The 24,885-nt window shown below is 39.6% G+C and overlaps 1 protein-coding gene across 3 annotated transcripts in view; it reads left to right on the top strand.

Moving 5' to 3' along the window:
• The window catches only part of TTC27 (tetratricopeptide repeat domain 27), a 176,345-nt gene extending 154,898 nt beyond the window's left edge, over nucleotides 1–21,447 (top strand). The window contains exons 17-21 of one of the 3 annotated variants that reach the window (XM_067703304.1): nucleotides 9,681–9,878; nucleotides 11,193–11,304; nucleotides 16,230–16,330; nucleotides 17,429–17,497; nucleotides 20,331–21,447. In XM_067703304.1, the coding sequence (XP_067559405.1) occupies nucleotides 9,681–9,878; nucleotides 11,193–11,304; nucleotides 16,230–16,330; nucleotides 17,429–17,455 (438 nt within the window). In that variant the 3' untranslated portion in view covers nucleotides 17,456–17,497; nucleotides 20,331–21,447. The remainder of the gene's footprint in view (nucleotides 1–9,680; nucleotides 9,879–11,192; nucleotides 11,305–16,229; nucleotides 16,331–17,428; nucleotides 17,498–20,330) is intronic. The other 2 variants (XM_067703303.1, XM_067703305.1) reach the window with 2 other exon arrangements.
• Nucleotides 21,448–24,885: the final 3,438 nt, after the last annotated feature.

Raw genomic sequence — 24,885 nt, 5'->3', positions numbered from 1 at the left:
TGAGAAATAGGCTGAGGAAAGAGAATGAAACAAAAGTGCTCTATCACTGAAGTGATTAGAGATGTGGGTTAGAGATTTAGACGTCATTACATGAAGTTGGTGGTGTGGCATTGGTTTAGTTAGGAAGTGAGGGGCTGCAGGGCTGTTTATACTGATTAAAATGAAATCCCTCTAAACATCCAGGCTCAAAAAATATACTTAGATTATTTTATGATACACAAAATGAATTCCAAATGGGCTAAATATATGCTAAATAGTTTTTCATCTCCTAGAAAAATTAGCAGTACAAGTGGGTATTTACCATATTTCCTGAACTTTGAAGCAAGAAAAAAAAAACGTGAAGGAATTTTTATGACTTCATGGAAAAAATATGTGATGAAATATTTGTAACAAATAGAAAAGATAAAAAGCTAATAATATCCTTATTATATTAAGAGTTAACATCTGCTACAGGAATGAAATGGGACAGGAGAGAGGATTCAGAAACAGACTCAAGTATGAGAATTTAGTTCATGTTAAGGATGGCATTTTAAATCTGTGGGATAAAATAAAATATTCAATATGTGTTGAAATAGTTGGCCAAGCATTTGGGACCCAAAATGAAGGCTCGGCTTCACTCCTTAAACCAAAATAAATTCAAATGGATAAGATATTTATTTATTCATTTATTTATTTATTTATTTGGCCGTGCCACCTGGCGTGCGGGATCTTTAGTTCCCCGACCAGGGATTGAACCTGTGCCCCCTGCAGTGGAAGCACAGAGTCTTAACCACTGGACCGCCAGGGAAGTCCCTGGATAAATATTTAAATTGAAATGGCTTGAGAAGCAGGATCATGTTGTAGGTAAGAGCATAGATTCTGGGGTTAGACAGCCTTTGCTTACTACCTCTAACAATCACTAGCTATGTGACCTGAGCAAATTACTGACCACTTTTGTTCTTCAGTTTCGTAAAACAGGGCTGATATTATTAGTACCTCACAAGACTGTTGTGAAGACTAAGTAAGTTAATATATGTAAAGGGCAGAGAATAGTGCCTGGCACATACGAGTGCTGTGAGTATAGCTGCCGTCAGCATCGTGATCGTATCGTCGCTATTATTGAAAAAGTAAAACCATAAAAGCACTAAAAAGAAAGTATGGTAAATATTTTTATAAGCTTGGGGGTGGAGAAAACATTTTTAATCATGACACAAAAGCCACACTCTGCTAAAGAAAAGATGGAGAGATTTGAATTGAAAACTTCTACACATGAGGAAAGGATGACTTCTGACCAGAGGGCTGGACGCCACTGTCCTGAGGAGGGACAGGCTGAGACATGACAGCCTTACTTAGTGCTTCCTGAACTGAAACTGGAAGAGGGTTAGTAGAAGCCAGTTAAGTGCCCTGGGAAGCGTTCCTCGTACTGTTCTCCACGTTGCCTTAGTCTTTCTACATAAGACTGCTGGATTCGTTACCTGGGGCTATTCTACCAAATTACTACATGCTTGGTGTCTTCAAACAACAGAAATTGATTCTCTTCAGTAATGGAGGCTAGAAGTCTGAAATCAAGGTGTTGGCGGGGCCATGCTCCCTCTAAAGGCTCAGTGAAGAATCTTTCCTTGCCTCTTTCAGCTTCTGGTTCCTGGCATTCCTTGGCTTGTGGCTGCATAATTCTAACCTGTGCCTCCCTCTTCACCTACTTCACCTCCTTCCCTCATGTCTCTGTTTGTCGGCTCCTTTTCTTAGAAGAATATTAGTCATTGGATTCAGGGCCCACACTAATCTAATATGACTTCAGCCTAACTAATTATTTCTACAAAGACCCTATTTCCAAACGAGATCACATTCTGAGGTTCTTTTTCAACATGAATTGTGGGGGGGGACACTATTCATCCCACCACAACTTTCATGCTCCTTTTTAGGGAGAAAGCGGTGGCTTTGAGAATAGTGAGGCTGGTAAAGGTAAGGGAGTGTGTCCAACACACACCTCATTGGTAGCTTTGGTAGAAGGAGAGGCGACACGCACAGAGGTGCCCCTGAGAGAAGGCCAGAGAGACCTCAGCTGATCACATGAAGGTCTTGCCTAAAACAATACCAGAGATTTGAACATCTGGAAGGGACAGAAGGGATAATAAGAATAGGGAAGGAGTTGATAGAAAACTAATAAAGCTTTTCAAAGAGATACACTTACTTAGTCGTATGCAGTATTGAGAGAGAAGACCGGAATCCCATGCCATGGTGGACAAATTAGAATTTCTAAGAAGGATCTATTTTTAGGCTTCAGAAGATTGTGAGATTACCTGAATTATCATGAAAAAAATTTGTGTATGTGGCTATGTACCTATTCTGGGTAGAGGGTTCAAAACTCTCAGATCCCCAAGGGTGTCCAGAACCCCAAGAAAAAAACCACAGATGAAATAAAGAATATCTTTGGAGTAGAGTATTAGGACTAGTTTTCCAATAAAAAGGCAAGTGGACCTTCCCTTATAATCACCATGGGTTAAAGTTTACCTGTATAGCTGTGTTATATTACAAATGCATTTATCATTGCTCTTGTTTTTTGAAAGTTCTCAAGCTTTACAAACTGTGCACAAATAATTTATGTGCACTCCCCCCACCCCCAGCCCAGTCCCCACCCCATTCCTCTGCTGCTCTTCAGGGCTGACTCTTTGGGAGAAGCATCTTGCTGTCTCCACTTCCAGCAAGTGGAGACAGTCTCCACTTCCCCTCTTCCTGTCCTCTTTGGAACCCACGCCTTCTAGGCTCATCTCCGCCAGCCTACTGAGCGTGCTGTTGTCAGGGTCTATATTGCCACATCCAGGGGACAGCTGTCAGCCCTCAGGTTTCTCAGCCTATCTGTTACACTTAACGCAGTTGATCTCTCTTCCTTCTTCAAATGCTTTCTTCGGCAGGCTTCCAGAATTTCACAACTCTTAAGCCACCAGATGCAGCTTCCTCATCTCCTTTGCAGAATCATTCTCGCCTTTCCTTCCCTATGAGAGCAATTCCAGGCTCAGTCCTCACGCTATTTTTCTTCCCCACTTATACTGCTACCCAGGGGATCTCACCATTTCCTTGGTTTTTCCCGCTCATCTTCCTGAGGATATGTATTATGAAATCAAGTTTTCCTCCACATGTCCCTTTAATTCTTTTTCACATAGGCTGTTCAATTTGTTTCTTTCATTATGGTTGCACTTTTCAGATGTCTTAATTTTGTCCCTCTTGGCTCCTACTCCCTGGGGATATTGGCTTCTTGACTGGTAATGTGTACTTGGTGAGAGGGTCTAAAGCAAGCCCAGGACCAACTGTGCCCCTCCTGGTGAGTTTGGGCCACAAGGGGAGCTCACCTTTTGGAAACACCTTGCCACTGCCTCCTCCCACCACCACCACCACCACCGCCAAGTGGCCTGGCTCCTCAGGAAACCTTTCTTATCTCTGCCAGGCACTGCTTTCTTCCAGTCCCATCTTCCTGAGTAGTCATCCAGCAGGTGGGGGGTTGGCCAGGCCCTCTGCCCCCAGGTGGTACCTGCCTGGTCCCTGGCTTGCACTGGGCTGGCACTGCTGTGTTTCAGTCTCTCCACGTTAATGGCAAGTGGTGTATAGAGTAGTGTGTGGAAGAAAAAAAAAGCACAACTAAACAGCTTTTCTCAGCCCATCTGTGAACCTTGGTCCCTTATACGTCTCCATCGTGGGCTGCTCTTCTCCACCAAACCAGGACCCAGCCAGTCTCTGTCTCTCCAGGGTTTCCCATGTGTTTGCTGTTACTTTCTCAGATTCATCAACTTTCTCTTTTTTTTAAGCAGTGTACAGAATTGGGGTTCAGAAAAAGAGGCTAGCAACGTGTTAGTGCATCAGCTTGTAGGCTATGTAATCTCCATATGAAGATGAACAATAAAACCGTTTTCACATTGGAAAATAATGGGTTCCGTACAAATTAAGAAAAAATTTAAATATCTTAAAAAGGAAATATACTTACTGAACAAACATTTGGAAAGAGATTTAAATTCACTAATAATAAAAGAGAAATTCAGAATAATAGCTGCGTATATTTTTAGTGAAACAAAATATCAAAGATTAAAACGCCTACACACACACACACACACACACACACACACACACACACAGTGCTGGTAATATGCAGTGAAATGACACATGTTCATATACTACAGATGGACATCTAATTTGATTTAACCCTTTTTGAAAGTATCCAGGTTGTCTCTAGAGTCTTAAAATGTTTATTCCCTTGATTCCATAGTTCTGTTCCTGGAATTCTAACCTAAAGAAGCTTCAGTATGAAAAAAATCTTTAGGCACAAAAATATGCAGTGAAGTGTTCTTTATAATGATAAGGACAATGGCAGTACATGGAAACAGCCTAACTATCTAACTGCAGGGGAATTGTTAAATAGACTGTGCTCTGTCAACCCAGTGGGAGGCTTTGAATCTATCAAAGTGATCTATCTAAAGAATATATGAAAACATCAAAAAATTCTATGACATAATGTTAAGTGAAAAAGGAAGATAAAACAGTTTACATAGTATTATATTTAAAAATTTACATACAGTAAAGAAATTAATGACAGTAGTGCTTGTGTTTGTGAATTTTATTTTCTCTTTTTATTTTTTATTAGCTCCAATGTCTTGGGGAAATTTTTAAGTTAAAAAAGAAAAAACTACAAAAACCTGTCTGGTTTGGGTTGATTCAAGATTTGGCAAAAAAATGATAATGAACTGATCAAAGTTATTGGCATACATATTTCATAAAAGAGCAAATCTTTCCAATAAAAAGAACTTATTATTAGAAAGGAAGGAACAACAGAGGAGTAAGGAGCTGTGCTTTATCATTTAATACAGCAAATGCTTGAGAGCAAGAGCCAGGATGCGAGCTGCAGGTTCAAATCCACCTCTGCCTTCCCTAGGTGTGTGACCTTGGACAAGTTATTTACCTTCTCTGTGCTCCAGTTTCTTCATCTGCAGAATGCAAATAACAAGAGCACCTTCCCCCTAGGGTTGTTAGGAAGATTGTGTTCATAGAGCCCCCGGCTCATAGGAAGGTGTATATGTATGAATATTACCTGCTATCATCATCGTCTTCTCTTCATCCTCATCAAAACTCAGGAGGCCAGTATCACTTGTGTTCAAGACCCAGCTCCACCATTCACTTGCATTGTGCCCTTGAGAAGTTCATTTTGCCTCTCATGCTTCAATTTCTTTGTAAAGTGGAGATAATAAAGTCCCTGCTTCCTAGGGTTACAGTGAGAACTAAATGAAATCATGTTGGTCGCATACTTAGAATGGGGCTTAGCACATGGTGAGTGCTCAGAGCAGGGGTGGTGGGAGGTATTGAGGGCTGATACCATGGTGGTAGCGTTTGTTCTTCTTTAGCTCCATTTTAATCCAATTAAGTATAGGGGCACATAATGAGTGGGCGACGATGAGGGCTTTGCTGTCCCCTTTTGACAGAGTAAGGAAGTTGAGGGTCAGTGATGATTGTGATAGTTTATAGGTTTATATTGCTTTACAGTTTTTGAAGCTCTTTACCTGTATATTGACTCCTTGATACAACAGTTCTGTGATGTTGCAGACAGAAGACCTGTCCTCGTTACCACTGTTTAGCAACTTCCTAGCCATTCCCCCATATTCATGGTGGACTTCAGCAACCGACTATGTATATCTTCCTCCCCACTCTAGATCTACTGTTCTTGAACACTTGGTTTTAGGTAGATGGCACGTCCAATACTTTGGACTTAAACTTCTTTGCTCTCATCTTATTTCATAGGAGCAACCCATCCAAGTGGCCATATCTTGGATCCTGTTTCCCCAAGAATCGTTTATCTCTAAATTCTTAAACTTTAGTACTCTACCCTTCAGCCTCTTATTACATACTTAATAATTTATAGTTTTAACTAGTTACTGATGGGTTCAGTAATCATATTTTTACCCAGTTTACAGTAGATAAAAACATTTACCTGTTAAAAAAAAATCTTTTTCACCTTTGATGGTGCAAAGGACTATAATGCAGGTAAACTTTGTAGACTGCCCAGGAGAAAGTCATAATCCTTGGTGATTCATTTTATCAGAGAAATCCTACTACAACACCCTTTGCTTTTTTTAAGTTAAAAGTATGTGTTTACTAAAGAAGGGTTAAATATATGTTAAAAGTTACTATTTTGGTAGTCAGTCTGGATAACAAGAGTGTGATTTTTCTCACCAGTTAGAGGGAAGGAAATGGTGATATTAACCAGTAAATTATAACATTAATAGTTTTTTTAAAAATTTTATCACTCTAAACCCACTTTTGAAGATTACATATTAGCTCCATTTGTTACTACATTTTAATAACTCTTATTTTTTTCCTTCAGTTTATGGGGCTTTCTTAATTGCAGGAAATGCCTTTTTAATTAACGTTTATTAAAATAGAGTGAAAATATAGAAAAGTACACAGGTCATAAGTAAACATGAATTTTCACGAAGGGCACGCACTTGTGTAAACCACCCGGGGCCCCCCCCGCCGCCCCACGCCCTTCCCCGAGTGTGAGTCCGAACATCACCAGCATCCCAAAGTCCTCACGGTCCGTTATAGTCTTTGCCCCTCCCCCCTCCGCCCACACACACCAAAGACATAATTTTAAAGTTTATAAATGAATATTCATGTGTGCTGTCGTTTTTTGTTTCCTCTTTGCCAATCTTTGTATTTATTCTTTTTCTCTATTTTTAAATTTTTGTGTTATTAAAGTAACACATAACATATAGTTTTTACAAGTTAAGTCGTAGTATAAGGCTTATAACAAAATACAGCAATTTCCTGCTCCACCGCTCCCCCCTCCTATTTTTTATTAACCAAATTTTAGGTATTATCAGTTGACTTCCTATTATAGTAAATAAGGACTTAATTCTTTTATATTAGCATTTCCACTGCTTCCCTTTCTTATTTTCCCAATGTATTTATATTAAAAATTTTGGTTACATGAATATTTTCTATTAATATTATATGCCTATGCAAATTATATTCAAAATAGGTATTACAGGATACTATGATTGGGGGTATTTTTTGCTTTTTGTTTTTTATGATGTTAATACTTGTCTTGGTTTTCATGTGATTCTCTTTGTGAGCCTCTTGTCTAAAATCATGATCTCTCATGCCCTCCTTTTTCTGGCTTTAGCTCTGCATACAGTCGCTAACCCGTGTACCTGCCAAATCCAGCAGAATCTTCCAGTCCTGATCTTCTGTAGATGTACTCTCCTTGTTACTTTCTCCTTCCCTGGTTTCCATGACATCGCTTTCTGCCACCTTTCCTTTGTGCATAGACCTCTGTTCATCTACCCTCCTTTTAAATGTTGTGTTCCCTAAGACTATCCTTGGTCTGATGCTTACCCAACACAGTCTCTCTAGGCAATGTCTGCCGTGGCCATGAATGACTTCTATTATGTATTCTTCCATATAGAACTCTCTTCTAAGGCCCAGATCCAGCTATTTAATCATTGTACATCAAATAGAGAGTATAAAAACAAATTTGTTATTGCCTCCCCTTATATTCAGGGTCTCTCTACTTATGGTATCTGCATATGAATTGGGTAGAGGTGTTTGGTATCTGCCCCCTAACCCCAACACAGAGGCACTCTATCTACCTCCTTACCCTTTTGCAGTTCCCTCTATGCACCCACAAATACACACACACAACCCGCTTCACCAACTTTCCCCCTCTCAAACAGCAGTACTGCAGCTCTCCATTTTTATTAGCAAGAAGGCCAAAATATTTTTCTTCCCCTTTGGCTACTCATCGTGGCTAAAATGAGGGGATAGGGTGTTGGGCCAACTGTGATATCCCAGAAAAAAACAAAGAATTTTACTAATTTAGTATGCTTCATTTGTCCATGTTAGTAACTATTTCAATAGACCATCTCTTTCGAAGTATGTTAATCCTTGAAACGTTTACAGAATGATTACTCGAAACAGGTAGTGCACATTCATACCATTTCTCCTGCATTGTGACTTTCATATTTAAAACCATGAGTGGAATTGTAATATCTATTTCATTACTTTCAGATTTAAAACTACATGTTGGATTGTAATGTGAATTTATAGGCAGAGATAATTTACCTTGTCCATCAAAAAAGAAAAAAGCACAAGTGAGTGTTCTCCTGTCCACTTTTCTCCCTGTATATAATTAGGACCATAAGTCTGAGCTCACATTCGTAACAGTGTTCATGGGCCAGAGGAGCCCTGATTCCTTGGATGCGTCTCATGCCTAGATCAGAATGCTCTACGGGGAGACGGAGCAAGGTGTCACACTGGTTGCATTTCTCTTAGCAAAGCTTTCTGAAAGAGGTGTGTTCATTCAGTCTTTCTTTAAGGCATAAGTACTCCTTGCATCAGAGCTGTGTGCCAGGCTTGATGTTAGATACTGGGGACACAAGGTGATGAAATGTGGTCCTCTCCCTGAAGTGCAGAGGAAGAATAAAGATGTGGCACCCTGTCTCTTGGAACCTTGCCACTCAGAGTGTGATCTGTGGACCATCAACACCAGCATCACCTGGGAGCTCGTTAGAAATGCAGAATCTCAGTTAAGACGGAGCGGCATCTCCATCCAGGATTCCTCATTTACAGCAAGCTCCTGGGTGATGCCAATGCTGTCCGTCCAAGGGCTGCACTGAGTAGCAGCAAGGTGTGAGGGCAGTCTCCTCGAGCTGGTTCTTTAGGTGGATCCATGTGTCTTTGCTGGTCTTCTGTCACAAGAGTGGATGACGGAGGATGCACTTTCTATGCTTCCAGGCAGCCTTGAGATACACAGCCTAATATAGCTGTGACAGATGTAGCTTGTCATAACAGTGTAACCCACAGTGGGGCTCACCTTAATTCATCTATCAGCATTCAAGGCATCTGATTAATGAAAATGAGATGGCCACGAAATTGCAAATGGTGAGCGGACCTGGGGTAGTTGGAAGGTCAAGAGCTACTTTGTGGGTACCCTGCATACCTAAGGCAAATGCACTAGCAGTTTATTATGCAACAATTAGGAAGGGCCAGGACCTCTTTTAGCAGAATTAGAGTGTTATCACTGCAGTCCAGGTGGGAATAGTGAGGTCCAACCTAAAGGAGGAGAAGCTGGATTTAGGACTCATTAGGAATGTTGAATCAAATTGGTTACATGTGGCCCAGCCAGGAGAGAAGAGACTCTAGGTTGGTGCTCAGGTCACTGGCTCTGAGACTGCAGGAGGAAGAGGGATCTGGGATCTAGGTTTCCCTCTGGGATCGATGGAGCATGAGATGTTGATGGGACATGGCTGGTAGATATGGAGGTGCACAATCCTGGGGCTCCAGAGAGGAGTCGGGCTGGAGCTGCGCTGACAGTATCGGGTAGACTTGGTCATAGTGTATTTGCAGCTACAGGTGTGGAGCAGATCATTCAGAGAGAGCCCTCAGAGTGTGAAGAAAGGTGCACAGAGCCTAGGGCCCTGTGGAAGCAGAGCCCTCCAAGGAGCCTGAAAAGGGAAACTGGGAGAGGTAGTCGGCCTGCGATTCCAGACCGTGGTTCGGGATGGCTCGTCTTGTATTTTATTTTTCAAAAGTGACGGGTGATATTCTTACAGGCCTGACAAGGTTTTTCACTGTCATCTTCGTTGATGGTGAGGGTAGCTCTTTGTTTTTAGTTATTGTTTGGTTGTTTCTAGCTTCCCAGTTTCTCCTGTGCATCTTTTAAGGTCCTTACAATTCTGGTCAGGGCAGTGATGGATGGGATGGCTGATCGTAGTGGAGATGTTGCATCTGGCCTCAGAGGAAAGCTGCAGGAGCTGTTTGGCAGAGTAACTTCAAGAGTGACGAACGACGGAGAAATCTGGAGGCTATATGCCCAAGTGTGTGGAAATGGGCAGAGTGACAAGCCTGATGAAAATGAAAAGGTGAGTCCTGCCTCAGTCCTCCGGGGCTTTTGCCTTCTGTTTGAACATAGGTGTAGTGGATCTGCTTTTTTGATGGTTGGAGGAAGACTGTGATAATTTGAAAGGTAAGATGAATACGCTCAAGTTTTCAGGTGTGATTCAGAGTTCTTAACATAAGCACCCTGAATTGTGGACACGTTAAGATTTGTAAGTATTCATCTTTTTTCTTTCCATGAATTTTTCTTAAATAATTGTTCTCTGTTTCCTGCAAAAGGGTCTGTCTTAACCTGCTCTCCCTCCAGAGCTGCAGCGAACAGCTGGTTCTTGTTATTTACTCCACACCCCTTTCTGCAGGCTCCTTGCTGAAGACTAAGGTAGACGGTACAAGGACAAAGGAGTGTTTAAATCCGAGATGGAGACTATGAAAAGGAGAAAGAAAAAGGGGCTAGATAAGAATATCAGAGAGGAGCTTTTAAAGTCTAAACATAAAATATTTTACAAAGGTTACCCTGCCCCTTTCTCACAAGTGCAGTAGAACACCAGATAGATTCAAGTTATGCCTTAGCTTCTTATCTTAGAATGTAGATGCACCTCCAGAGTTTCCAAGGTTGGAATACTAAATATTTTGTGCTCTTTTCAAAACATCCACAACAAATCAAGTGTACTTCTTGTGTAAGTTTGGAATTCGCCACAGTACAGCTAATCTGTAGGATTCTTAGCCATTCTCTCCTCCCTCAGTCCACCCAGCTGGCTTCCACCAAAGCCCTGTCAGCCCAGAGAACACATACTCACACGCAGGCATGCACACACTCCTGCTTTCCGTCCTTCCATTTTGCCTTGAATTATGTCCCCTGTTTATGTGCAGAATTAAGTGTACTCTGAATTCTCTGATCTGTGACTTCTCCCTCAAGAATCCACAAGGGTGGGGTTGTGAAAGAGAGTGTTTTAAACATCTGTGAGTTTACACACCTACCAGTAATTCAGTAGTTTTCACCAAGTTCACGCCTCATTCTCTAAACTGGTCTCTCAAGCTGATGGCTACAAATGCTAGGGAAATGTGTATACTCCTTATAGATTTCCAAACCAAGCGTTTTTATTTTTCTGTTTGGAGGGAAGTGTCTCTATCCAGACACATCCAGTTGATTTCTTTTAATTGCTCATTGCTGTTGGATGTGCATCTATGCCCCTTCTTTGATGAGAATCATAGAAACTGTGCTACATAACAAGAGAGACTGGTTTTTCGGTTGGAATTAGTTCCATATGACTTCCAGGAAGCTGAGTTTGAAATGTGAATTCTACTTGTTAATCTGAAAGTTGTTCTTTTTCTTTCCTCAGGCGTTCCAGTATCTCTCTAAGGCATACAAGTGTGACACACAGTCCAGTTGTTGGGAGAAAGATATTACATCATTTAAGGAAGTGGTTCAGAGAGCCTTAGGACTCGCACATGGTATTTGATGTGATGTTTGATATCCATGGCATATTTTAATGTATTTTTACTGATAAGAAGTATTAGTCAAAAGCAAAGTTCCATTACAAATAATTTCAGGTTATTTCATTATATTAAAATTGTTGTAGTTAATTCAGCAAATATTTACAGACCAACTATTATGTAGTAGGCACCCTGGAGCAATAAGAAGAAATAGACTAGAGGCTTAAATAGTGTTTGAATAAGTGACAGATGATAGAAACTTTAGAGATAGGAAATACTTTTACAACTGTATTTAATCTTCACTTCACACAGAAGTAACCTTCTCCTGCATTGATGATGTAGTAGTGAGAAAATATTAACTTTTCCTGACTCATGTTCTTCTTTTATAAATGAAAATATTCATAAAAATACATAGATTTCTGGAGTGCATAGCAATATACATAAGAGCTATGGCATATACAAAGGAAATTACAAATATAATCTAATCCATAACTTTGGGAAATTTAGTGGGTGATATTTGAGGGGAGGGAAAACCTTACATATAAAATTGTAGGCCAGTTGGGGTAAGATACTCCAGATAAAGGCCGCCTTTAATTATTTGCATTAATGAAAAATATACTAGTTAAAGGTAATAATGCACTTTTATATTTATGTTTGAATATAGGCATGTGATGCCCTGGGAATGCAATTCAAATAAAATAATGAAGCCACACTGTCAAGAACTGAATCACAAGGACTGTGAACCTATCCTAAAGTCCTCCTCTAACTTCTGCAACTAATAGTTGCAGCAAATAGGTAGCCAACAAGGGACAATAAAAAGGGCAGAACTTTGGACTCAGGGAGGCCCAAGTTCCAGGACCAGCTCTACCACATACTAACTAGGTGACTTGGGGTCACCATTACTTAGCTTCTCTGACTCTTAGTGCCCTCATGGGGAAACTGGGGATAACCTACCTATGGTTGTTATGAAAAATAAGTAAAAACATATTTAAACACTTACCAGTATCTTACACATGGTTTAAATGTTAATCCCTTGCCTCCTTACCCCCACCCTGTTCCTTCTATGGTAGAGGATCTGGGCTGTATGATAAGGGACTCAAAACTAAAAAGAAAAAAACGAACAAGAATAAAGTTTAACTTTGCCTTGAAAGAAGTCATAGAACATTCAAACAATTTAGAAATGGGCTTAGTAGTTAATAATTACTTATCTTTGACAAAAGGATATAACTATCCAAAAGGTTGAGATAATTGCCGATAGACCAGTGGAAGGATGGTCTAGGGTGGCTAGAATTTATGTAGCTTGTGCTGGCCTCCTGGTGGGTGGGCTTAGATGGAGCTCATTCTTTATCCCTTTGGCCTTTGTGGATATGGTACTGTATTTCAGTAAACCCATGCTAAGCAGTTATAACAGGGTGCAATTTTCTCTGAATTTATCTGAGCTACTTCAGCTTGCCAACCCTAAACATTTCGGTGAACAGCAGGCTCTATAACAGTCAAAGCCAAGATATTTTCTGTAATCACTAAGTGATAGTGTTAAACCTGTCAAATATAAATATGCAGGTTAAAGAAGTACTCTAGGAAAAATCTTCATTTTGCCTCTTAAAGTTGATTGCGAACTATTTTTGGTACCTTTTTTTGTTTTTTCATCCAGGCAATACTTAGAGAAAAACAAGTGTCTGTTCTTTTTTTAAGTTTCCCTTTGACTTAGTGAATTATGTGTTCGTGCTCCTACAACATTTTAAGCATACTTGAGTGGATGCTCAGCTTTCTTTTCTCGTGATATTTTAGATTTATGGAGATAAATCTTAACCTTTTCTATGTTGCTTTTGTATACCAGTGCTTCATGGAAGAAACAGCTGAGTTTCTCTGTTATTTCTGTTCTCTTTTTTAACTTTCTCCCCATCACTGTTCTCCACCTCACCCAATTCTGGAAAAGGAAATATAACATTTAGAAAAATCTCCATATGATTTATTCCCTTCTGGGTTGCTATTTTTAAGAGTAGCCATGTGCTTCAGAAAGCTTGGTGTAAGACATTGTGGTCTCCACGTAGTGTTGGAGACCCTTCTATGATAGTGTTGTCATCGTGTACCCATTGTTCTGTCTGGAAGGTATTCATTTACAGTCTCTGCTGTTCTGTCTTCTGGGAAAGAGTGGACAAAAGTTCGTTCCTTCTTTGCCATCCAGGAACTTCTAAAATAATAATTACACATTTTAACTACAGTCTGCCTGGAGGAAGCACAGCTGTCTTGGATTTCCCGATGATTTGAAACAGCAGGTTGTTTCTCTCTCTCCCTGTCTCTCTGTCTCTCTCTCTGTCTCTCTCTGTCTGTCTTTCCCCACCCCACCCCCACCGTCTCCCCATCTCTAACGCCTTTTGGAAATGGGATTGAGGAAGGGGACTAATGGAGCACTGTTTGTCTTTTTGCTTTTTTGTTTTTATCAAAATGACAATGAAGGATTGAAAACAGAATCACAGCTGTTTTTGATATGTTACTAGGTACTAAATAGCCCAAGTACCTCAGTAATAGCAGTTACAACCTTCCTCTATTATGGGACACAGACATCATAATCCTCACTATCTCCATGTTAACTGTACCCTTTGAAAATGAGTGTAACGTTGTTGATTACCATGCATCCTTTCAAAGTCTGATTATTATTTTAGAATAGGAATGTCAAGCATAGTTCTCACCAGCCATGGAAGGTGTTAATGAATGGCAAAACTATTTTGCCAGGCACAAGCAACCTCCAATTGGTGAGAGTTTGCATACAGAAAGAAATCTGTTTTCCATCCCTGTTCTGTGATACAGGGTACTAAGTAAACTTCAGTTGTTGCACTGTTTAGTGTAGTTTTAAAATAGGATCTGATTATTGATCTGTTTGTAGTGAGCATAATTTAGAGGAACAAGAACAAATCAGTGGAGAAATACGAGGCATTTTAGATATATATATATATATATATATATATATATATAAGCAAGACATTAAATATTATTTATTCCAAGTTAGTTTCATTCTTTTAGAATTTCTCATTTTGTGCATGTTTTATTATTTTTTTCTTTCTTAATTCAGCAACATTTTATTTTGCCCCTCTGCTCACTAGGCATTTACTGTCTTTTTTTTTCTTTTTTTATATATACACATTCATATATATATATATATATATATATATATGTGTGTGTGTGTGTACTTAAAAATTTTTTTTAACATCTTTATTGGAGTATAATTGCTTTACAATGGTGTGTTAGTATCTGCTGTATAACAAAGTGAATCAGCTATACATATATCCTCATATCCCCTCCCTCTTGAGCCTCCTTCCCATTCTCACTATCCCACCCCTCTAAATGGTCACAAAGCACCAAGCTGATCTCCCTGTGCCATGCAGCTGCTTCCCACTAGCTATCTATTTTATATTTGGTAGTGTGTATATGTCAATGCTACTCTCTCACCTCTTCCCAGCTTCCCCTCTCCACCCTGTGTCCTCAAATCCATTCTCTACATCTGCATCTTTATTCCTGTCCTGCTCCTAGGTTCATCAGAACCATCTTTTTTTACATTCCATATATATGTGTTAGCCTATGGTATTTGTTTTTCTGTTTCTGACTTCACTCTGTATGACAGACTCTAGATCCATCCACCTTACTACAAATAACTCAATTTCATTTCTTTTTATGGCTGAGTAATATTCCATTGTATATATGTGCCACATCTTCTTTATCCATTCATCTGTTGATGGACACTTAGGTTGCTTCCATGTCCTGGCTATTGTAAATAGAGCTGCAGTGAGCACTGTGATACATGGCTCTTTATGAATTATGGTCTTCTCAGGGTATAGAGGCATTATATTTTTACAAAGCTCTTCACTTGTTCTTTTTTTTTTAATTAATTTATTTGGCTGTGTTGTGTCTTCGTTGCTGCACAGGGCCTTTCTCTAGTTGTGTTGAGCAGGAGCTACTCTTTGTTGTGGTGCGCAGACTTCTCATTGCAGTGGCTTCTCTTGCTGCAGAGCATGGGCTCTAGGCATGGAGGCTTTAGTAGTTGTGGCACGCGGGCTCTAGAACGCAGGCTCAGTAGTTGTGGCGCACAGGCTTAGTTGCTCTGTGGCATGTGGTATCCTCCCGGACCAGGGCTCGAACCTGTGTCCCTTCATTGGCAGGTGGATTCTTAACCACTGTGCTTAACCACTTGTTCTTAAAAAGCATTAATAGGCAGGCCCTGTGCTAGGAAGGGTTACACGCTCTTGATAATTTCAAGTTTTAGGAAAATGGGCTCTCCAGAATGCTGGAGGTAGAGGTGTCGGGAATGAGTGACTGTCCTCTCCCCTACTTCTTGCTAATGGATACCAAGCATGGCTTAGTGACCCCAGAGCCTGGTCGTGGTCACGTTCCCTAAATGCAGGCGCCTAGGTTGTTGGCGTCACTTCTTCCAGAATGGTGATGTAAACTCTGAATACGAAAATGCAGCAAGAATTGAGCTGTAGATATCTGGCATGTCACTTCTTTGGGCTGGTGTCATCTGCAATTGTGATTCCCCATTAGGGACTCAGTACCGTGAGAAGCTACATTAAGATGAGCTGTATATGTTTTTGTTCTCTGTGGGTACCTTGTGTTCAATTAGACCTTGTCTCTGCCTAATTTCATTACTCTGTGCTTGTGTGTGTGCACGTGCATGTGTGTTTTCACGGTCCATTCCCAACAGTCTGTAACTCACCAAATATCCCTCATTTTCCTCAAAATTTTCCTTTTAGCAATAAGCTATCCTTCTTAAGGGATAAAAGGAAAATTTATGCATATAACTTATTTTCCTTTCACCAAAATAAAACTTGTCACATAGAAATATTTCTGAAGTCTGTTACTATAAAATCCTAATTAACTAATTGGTTTTTGTACTTACAAATTATCATTATCAATTTTTAATGGATGTTTTCCCCATATTTATCTTCCAGTGGCTATAAAATGCAGTAGAAGCAAATCCAGTCCCCAAGAGGCTATACAAGTGCTTTCTTCAGTGCGACTCAATTTACGGGGCTTGTTATCTAAAGCAAAGGTGAGAGTGAAATGTGAATTAATTAGAATTATCATAGAAAATAAAAGGTCTTTGGTATCAGCCAGGTGCTCTTAAGTCTTCCTTCACATGAAGGATAATTTTAGGCCCATGTTATATTTTAGACATCAGCCCCCAGGTGATTAGTTGTACTGGTGAGGAGATCATTGACCCAGTGGCTAAATCACCCTACACATGGGTAACTTAGGAGTCTTTGAAATTAATATTTATAATCCGGCTCTTGATGCTTTCTTTAAGTCAAATTAAAACACTGCTCTACTACTTACTATCACTTTTTCCCGAAGTGTGGCATATATACTACTAGTAGCACTTGGGTAAACATTTTATTTTAATATGTATTTATTTCAGTGCATCTTAGAAAAAGTATAACTAGCATATCAAACCTACAATTTCATGAATAGTATTGCTTATTTTCTATTTACAGTAGTGTTCTAATGTTTCCTTTAAAATACTTTTATTTAAATAAAAAATTGATTTAGAGACGAATATTAAGTAGGTGATATATGGATTTGACACAAATATTAAGGTAGATAGGTTGACTCAAGCCTGACAACTAAAACATACGGTATCAGATTACAAATGCCAACCTATGATCCAGTGCTAGGATGGGGACACCGGAGAATTATGGAGGGAGGTTTTTTGAAGATTGGACTCCACATCTCTACCTGGGACAGATCGGGTCTGGGACAGAGCCTGGGAAGTTTGTGTTAAATTTCCCAGGTAATTCTAACATGCAGCCAGGTTTGGAGTACACCTCAGGAACAAAATTTAAAGGAATATAACTTCTAACACACTTTAGCACTTTTTTTTCTAATCTTTCCTTGCCTTCACTATTTAATCCTGGGTTGCAAACTAATTTTACTTCACTTCTGAGAGCAAGTCCATGGCAAGTGAAGGTCACTTCTGGACACATGTAAAAACCTTTCCAGACTATGCTTTTTATTAATTGATGATCTTTTCAGATCAGAGCATCATTTTTGCCTCTTTAGATTATTAACTCACTTTTCTGTCCTTATTAGTCTGCATGCTGGAACCAGGTTTCTGTAATCTACCTGGGGAAACTGTATTTCCTCCCAACAGGAAACTTCAAACAACTTCCGATTATGAGTCTCTCAGAAAACTGCAAGAGCTCTCTCAAAGAAAGTCAAGGTAGCAGACTTTTTCTGTGACTTTCCTTCCCAAATTGGGAGCTAATTTTCCTAGTTTTGGTGAGATCACTAACCTACCCATGATTGTTTATTTCTTCAGGATGTACTCTACAGATTTCCCTATTCTGTGCAAAACTTTTTCTTATAATGTATTAACTTTACATAAACCTATACTTATATGACTTAAATAGTCTTGTCTGTACTACCCATCCGTTCATATTGTGGAACTCCAAACATTGAAAATGAGACCTTAGAACATCATCTGTATTTAGATTTTGTTCTCATTAGATCACAACTGGATTATCCGAAAATGGGAAAAATTGCTTCCCAACATCTCCTTTGAAAGCACCTTTTTGCATATAATATTTGGGAGTCTCTGATTTTGTAGTAAATCATATGCCTTTTCTACTTTTTCAACAAATTGGGTTTGCTAAGCAGAATTGCCTTCCAAAAGAACACTTTTGCAGAACACTTTAAAAAGTGAAAATGGGGGGCTTCCCTGGTGGCGCAGTGGTTGAGAGTCCTCCTGCCGATGCAGGGGACACGGGTTCGTGCCCCGGTCCGGGAAGATCCCACATGCCGCGGAGTGGCTTGGCCCGTGAGCCATGGCCGCTGAGCCTGCGCGTCCGGAGCCTGTGCTCCGCAACGGGAGAGGCCACAACAGTGAGAGGCCCGCGTATCGCAAAAAAAAAAAAAAAACCAAAAAAAAAAAAAAAAAAGTGAAAATGGGGCTTCCCTGGTGGCTCAGTGGTTGAGAATCTGCCTGCCAATGCAGGGGACACGGGTTCGAGCCCTGGTCTGGGAGGATCCCACATGCCACGGAGCAGCTAGGCCCGTGAGCCACAGCTACTGAGCCTGCGCGTCTGGAGCTTGTGCTCCGCAACAGGAGAGGCCGCGACAGTGAGAGGCCTGCGCACCGCGATGAAGAGTGGCCCCCGCTCGCCACAACTGGAGAAAGCCCTCGCACGGAAACGAAGACCCAACACAGCCAAAAATAATAAATAAATAAATTTTTTTTAAAAAAGTGAAAATGAATGACGATAACTGTGTTAAATAGCAGGCTTGGTTTGCATGAATCTCTGGTCTTTTCTTGCCAGGCCTGGGACTTCATGGAATTAAACTCCTAGGTAGAACCTAGAGATTCACCTAAAGTCATGAAGTCCATGCTTGGCCAGGACACAGTAACTCTTCGGCCCTCAGCACCCTGTCCTTGTACAGATTTGCTGCAGGGGGTCGTGAGGGCGGTTGGTGAAAACGCTGGAGAGCCTGGAGACAGAACAGATTTACCACTTACACTCCATGGGATCCTCAGCAAATTATTCATTCTTTCTAAGCCTAAGTTGCTTTCTGCTTTCTCCTTACTTTATAGGGAAGTGATGCACACTATTTTTTAATTAATTAATTTACTTTTGGCTGCATTGGGTCTTTGTTGCTGTGTGTGGGCTTTCTCTAGTTGCGGCGAGCGGGGGCTAGTCTTCGTTGCGGTGCACGGGCTTCTTATTGTGGAGCACGGGCTCTAGCCACGCGGGCTTCAGTAGTTGTGGCTTGTGGGCCCTAGAGCACAGGCTCAGTAGTTGTGGCTCATGGGCTTAATTGCTCAGCGGCATGTGGGATCTTCCCAGACCAGGGATCGAACCTGTGTCCCCTGCATTGTCAGGTGGATTCTTAACCACTGCGCCACCAGGGAAGTCCCAGTGGTGCAGATTTATGATGATTTGCAAGTACTGTAATTCTTAGTAAAAACAAATATGCTATGTGAGTCCAAGTTACTTTCCTCAAAGATGTTTTCTCTACTGATCACATCGCAGCGGTTGGTATGTCAATCTGTTGTGAAATGCTGTACAAGGCGTGACTACACAGTAATGTGGCAAAGCTTTGCAAAGCATTTTTGAAGTTCTGCATTCAAGTGAATGTTCTTTGCTCCATAAATCACTATGAGAGACTCTAAGCTTATTGTAGTGATGATGCCGTCACTCAGAACATCTTCAGAATTCCCTTTTTAAAATAGCTGTCAGAACAATTGCTATCATCTATGGTGGTAGTAAATAGTTATATTGTAATGGTAAATTTGATTTTTGTAAACAAATCATCTAGTCAGTTGTGATGAAAAAGATTTATGGTAAACTGAGTAAATTACATTTCTGATTAAAACACATGTACGCACGCACACACACACACACACACACACACACACACACACACAGTCATAAAATCCTGAAGCTGATTTCTTGGGTGCCTATACCAGCTCAGCAGGCAGCTCCTAGAGAGGCATTCCAGAATGTTTCAGCCATGGTGGCATTATTGGAGTATGTTGCAATATGCCTCCCAAGGCAATTCCTTTTACCGAAGGGGGGCACTTTTATTTTGCTGGGCTTTTTTGCTGTCACCAAATTTTGATGATCTTTGTGGCCTCTGAGTCCTAAGACATATTAATTTTCAAATAATTAGCATAAAAGTATGATTTATATGAACTTGAATATAAAATACATTTGTTTTGCTTGTATACACAAAGAATAGATTTCTTTTGTTTGGATGAATGATGTCTCTTTATCCAAAAACCATCTTATGACATTGAAATGAATAACATAATCAATATTCAAGGCAACCATTTTGAAGAGCAGAGCTGATTTGAATTTACAAGTTCAGGCATATTGTTTGATTCATCCTTTAATTGTTGCAGCTTGTATATTTCAGGATGGCGAATAGAACAAATACTACTGTTGCTACTATAATGTATTATTAAGCAAAGGGAATTTTAATTCTGTACTCTATCTATATTATTTTAAAGAGATTTTCATCGTTTTGATAGTTCTGCCTTGTTCTTTGTGTTGCAGCAACTTTTTACAGATGTGGTAAGTGGAGAAATTTCCAGGGAGTTAGCTGATGAAACAGCAGCAATGGACACCTTAGTAACAGAGCTTCAAGACCTAAGCAACCAATTTCGAAATCAGTATTGACCATCCTCAGAACAGCTTCTGGAAAAGGTGCTTCACCTTCTGGAATTTCTCTTATACCTGTGTATCTAAACTACAAGATACTAATTTTTTTAATAAATTTCTCTTGTATGGGTAACATTCTTTTGTGATCTTTCCAAATGTTTGAACTTTCTGAAATACAGTAAATAAAATGTTCCTTCCTTCTTTCTTTAGGCTTAATTACAGTTGAATTCACTATTTTTATTATCCTTCAGGTATTTCAGCACAAAGAGCAAAAAAAATGTAGTTTTCTTTTTAGCGTAGGGTTTATTCTGTCACAGCCTAAGATGAATTAGATCATTCTTTGGAAAAAGTCTAAACAGGAAAAAAAGAAATCACACGCTACAAGTTTGTGGAATCATTAGATTGGCTGATGTGTTATCCAAAAGTGATAAAAGAGTACTTTTGGTGATGGAAACCTTTACGCTTCTTGACATTTTGTATTTGGGTCCAAAAGATATGGGCTTGGCTAAGTTAGAAATGTGGGTATGGTTTAACTTCTAAATCAGGGAAAATGCAAGAAAAAAATGACATAACTCAAATTTTGACTCAGCCATTAGCCACTAGTAACCAGGCTGACCCTCATTGTGTATACTGCCAGCCCTAAAGATGGTTATTTAATAAGGTTATTATGAGTGAAGACAGCTATAAATGGTGCCATATTACAAAAATGCCAAAGTAAAATGTTTTCTTAGTAATGTCTATGGAAACAAATATTGAAGGCAGCAGCTGAGCTTAATAATCTCACTACAAAAGTCATAGTAAGGAATTTGAAGTCCTGGCTTGGGTTGCTGAATATTGGGTCGCATGCATAAGTCATTTGACCCTTGCTGTTTTCCATGTTCTTATTTATAAAATGTGAATAATTTCTATCCCTTGCTGCTTTGTGAGTTTCTACTGCCTTTGGAGATTTAAAAATATGTAATCCACAAATGTAAGTATTCTGACCATTAAAAAAAAAGTTTTTAAAAACTTTTGTCAGTGAATTTTGGTTATGAATGCTTAGCAGTGCTTCTTTTACTTAACCACCTGCTTGTCTTTTCTAGTATCATACTAGCCTAAAAAAAAAGCTGATGTATGTCTCAAAGCAGTTTCTCTTACAGGAGATGCAGTAACTATGAGAAAGACCAGTAAAATGATGTAGTAGCATGAATTAACATTAAATGTCCACTTGAATCTTTTATGGAAGCCATTGGGGAATAGGTGGGTGGGTGGATGGTTGGATGGAGGGAACGAGGTTTTAAGATTAAAACCTCTTTATCGGTACCTAGCTGTGAACCCCAATAGAAAACAGATAAATACTGAAAAGGGTAAAGATTTCAGGAATCGAGTAGAAGATTGAAGAAGAATTTCCAGGTTTTAGAAGTTTTTAGTTCTCAGTTTGTTTTCCTTTGGGTTCAAAGTAGAAAGGCACTGGTGAGTGTGAACTGCCACAAACCAAGTCCTAAAAGGATTATTACCTTCCAGTCCTATTTTCAAATGCTATAGTGGACCAAAGTCTCCAGGAAGCTGCCCTACACCTATTTTTTCTTGGGATGATCTCACAAAAGAGCTATTAGATATCTTCTTTTAAAGATATAGACCTATTAGTTATGTTTAATAGTCTTACTAGGTGAGTGAATGTTAAGTGAATGTTTAACATAATTGAAGAAAATGTCGGGGGTAGGTACTATGGTAAAGTAGGAAAAACTTGGGTTTTAGCAAAACCTCATCTGTACCACCTCCTAACACTTAATACTTAACGCTCTGGTACTTGATTTTTTCATCTGTAGAGAGTGTTGTGATAATAGTACCTCCTATCAAGTTCTTAATATCTCTTATAGCACTTTCACCCAGGTGCAGAGTCAGTAACAGAGTATCTGTTTAAACAGCTGTATATCATTTCCAATAGGGTCTTTGATGCTTTGTATTGCTATGTTATGATTTATATACTTGCTATTTCCAAATGCCTTATCTTTTATAGATTTCAACTTTGGTTTTTTAGTATTAATACATTGGTTTTCAGAATTACTTTTTTGTCTTATCAACTAGAAAAATATAAAGGTGTTATCCTTTAATCTTTATTTAGTTCCCACAGCATAAATAATAATACTTACCGAGTACTCACCATGTACTAGGTAGGTTTGCGACATCACCAGTAAACTAAAGAAAGAGAAATAGCCGGAATTCGAAGACCGCTGAAACCTGCATTCTTTGTACTTGCTATGTTGGGGCTAGAAAGAACTTCCAATGGTCAGCTGATTTCAGTCTTCTCTTTCCAACAATGGGATACCTGGAAAGATTGCCTTTCATTGTTTATAAAGTTTTTCAAGGAGAGAAATTCTGTGAAATCTCAGTTAACAATTGCCTGTGGTCTGTTAAGATTATTTAGGATTATTTGATCTTTATTTTAATAAATTCTTTGTTGGCCTTTTTCCAAAGAAGCAACATAGTAAATGGGGACCCTAACTGCAAAGGAGTTAAAATAAACCCAAATGGAATAAGAAATCACTTCCCTACACCCAAACCCAAAACTCAGGAAGCTTGGAGAGTTGATACTGAGTCTGGGAAGCAGCGCCATGGGGGGTGTGTTGAGGGGTCGTGAGTAGAGTGGTGAGGTTCAGAACTGCAGAATCCCAGAGTGGACTTTGAGGTTCCCATGTAGGGGTGGACAGCTTGGCCTTACCTCAGATGAAGCCTCAGTACAGTAATGAGGACCCCAAACATTGAAAGCACTGACTTATTTCACTTTGGTGTATTTTTTTTTTAGATTTCTTTTTGTGTTTGTGGACCATTTTTAAAGTCTTTATTGAATTTGTTACAGTATTGCTTCCGTTTTATGTTTTGGTTTTTTGGCCCCGAGGCATGTGGGATCTTAGCTCCCCGACCAGAGATCGAACCTGCACTCCCTGCATTGGAAGGCAGAATCTTAACCACTGGACCATGAGGGAAGTCCCCGACTTATTTAATGTTGTATCAAGGCTGTTCTCTTCATGCTGTACTTGTTTCTGTTGGACATCTATCAGTGTGCTTTCATAAGCAGAAATGTGAAGAAATGGTATCAAGTATGTGTAGTAAATTCACCTACTTTCCAGACTACATTCAAAGATTGTGACATAAGCAGAGGTATGGCCAAGTTTGGGCTATTTGTGACCATTTATCCAAATTATGGTAAGTCTACTAGGTTAAAACCCTAGGTGAGTCTGATGAAAAGTATTCTTTTTTCCTTTTTCTGTTTGTATAACATTCACATTCATCTAAGTTGGTGTTTAGATAAGGTAACTCTATTTGCCAAGAGTGAGGAATAAAACCTGTTAAGTGGGTGCAACACACTTCCTTTCTGCCCGTTCATTCAGCAGGCTCTATAGTGAAATGGCAAAGAGCCTTTATTGAAATGGTGGGCGCCATGCTGTGGTGATACAGATGGATTTTTCACAACGTGCAGAAGTGCTTATAAATAGATAGGTTTCAATCAACAAGCAGCTTATTCAGGCATGTGCTCAAATATAGTAGCTGCATTCATTAGATAGACATTTCCACTAATCCCAAGACTATACTAATAAAAGAGTAATCCTTTATGGGCTAAAGGTAGTGCTGGCTTGCTTTTAACTCTTAGAGAGTCTTTCACAGACCAAGGCCTAATAATAATTGTAGCTGCATTCGGTTTTCACCAAGTGGACTATAAAAGCTGAGCTTATCTTGAAATTTTTTCTTTTCTTATTTTTTAAAATTGCAGTAGCTTAGTGGACAAAGAGGTACTTTTTTACTCAGGATATGCAGCTCACAGCAAAGCCAATTTAGAAACCAATTTTGTGTGCATTTGTGTGTGTGTTCTCATTACTTTATTATAAAGTGCCTTCTCTTTCACCGTGGTTAATAAAGTGGTTAATAAAGAGTTCGCTTGAGCAGATTTTGTCTTTCCCTTTGACTTTAGGATAAATAACAAGTTAATGTCAATTTTGAGGAGATTTGCAAACTCTTAGTAGAGTGGTTGGACTTTCTATGTGGACCTTTTCGGGATTGGATTTGTCCAACAAGGTCTTCACTCCTCCCGCACTGTTCAGAGCTAGCTGTAATTAGTTCGCTTTGCACAACACTAAAATTTTTCTCTTGCCAGTGATGTCAGATCTGCCTTCCTTTTTATTATTCTGACTTTTTATAAACACAGTGACCTGTGAGTCAACCACACCATCTCTTGGCCGTGTGCCAACATTGTGATTTATGAAGAGGGACTCCCGCCAAGTACTGTGAGGCAGAAAGCTGCTATTATGAAAGTGGTCCTCTGAACGGTAAGTATCAGCCATTTTTGAATCTTTTGTGGTGTTGCCAGAAAGGGGTGGGGGGAGGTAAATCATGTTAATGTTGTTAAGGAGCTGACCCATGCATTGCTAACTTTTTCCAGACTGAGGGCTCAAATGAACATGAGCATCTATAG

Source organism: Pseudorca crassidens, chromosome 14, assembly GCF_039906515.1.
Source record: "Pseudorca crassidens isolate mPseCra1 chromosome 14, mPseCra1.hap1, whole genome shotgun sequence".
Classification (NCBI taxonomy): Eukaryota; Metazoa; Chordata; class Mammalia; order Artiodactyla; family Delphinidae; genus Pseudorca; species Pseudorca crassidens.
Note: the sequence above shows the minus strand (reverse complement) of the source record. Positions and strands in the feature narration are given on the sequence as shown.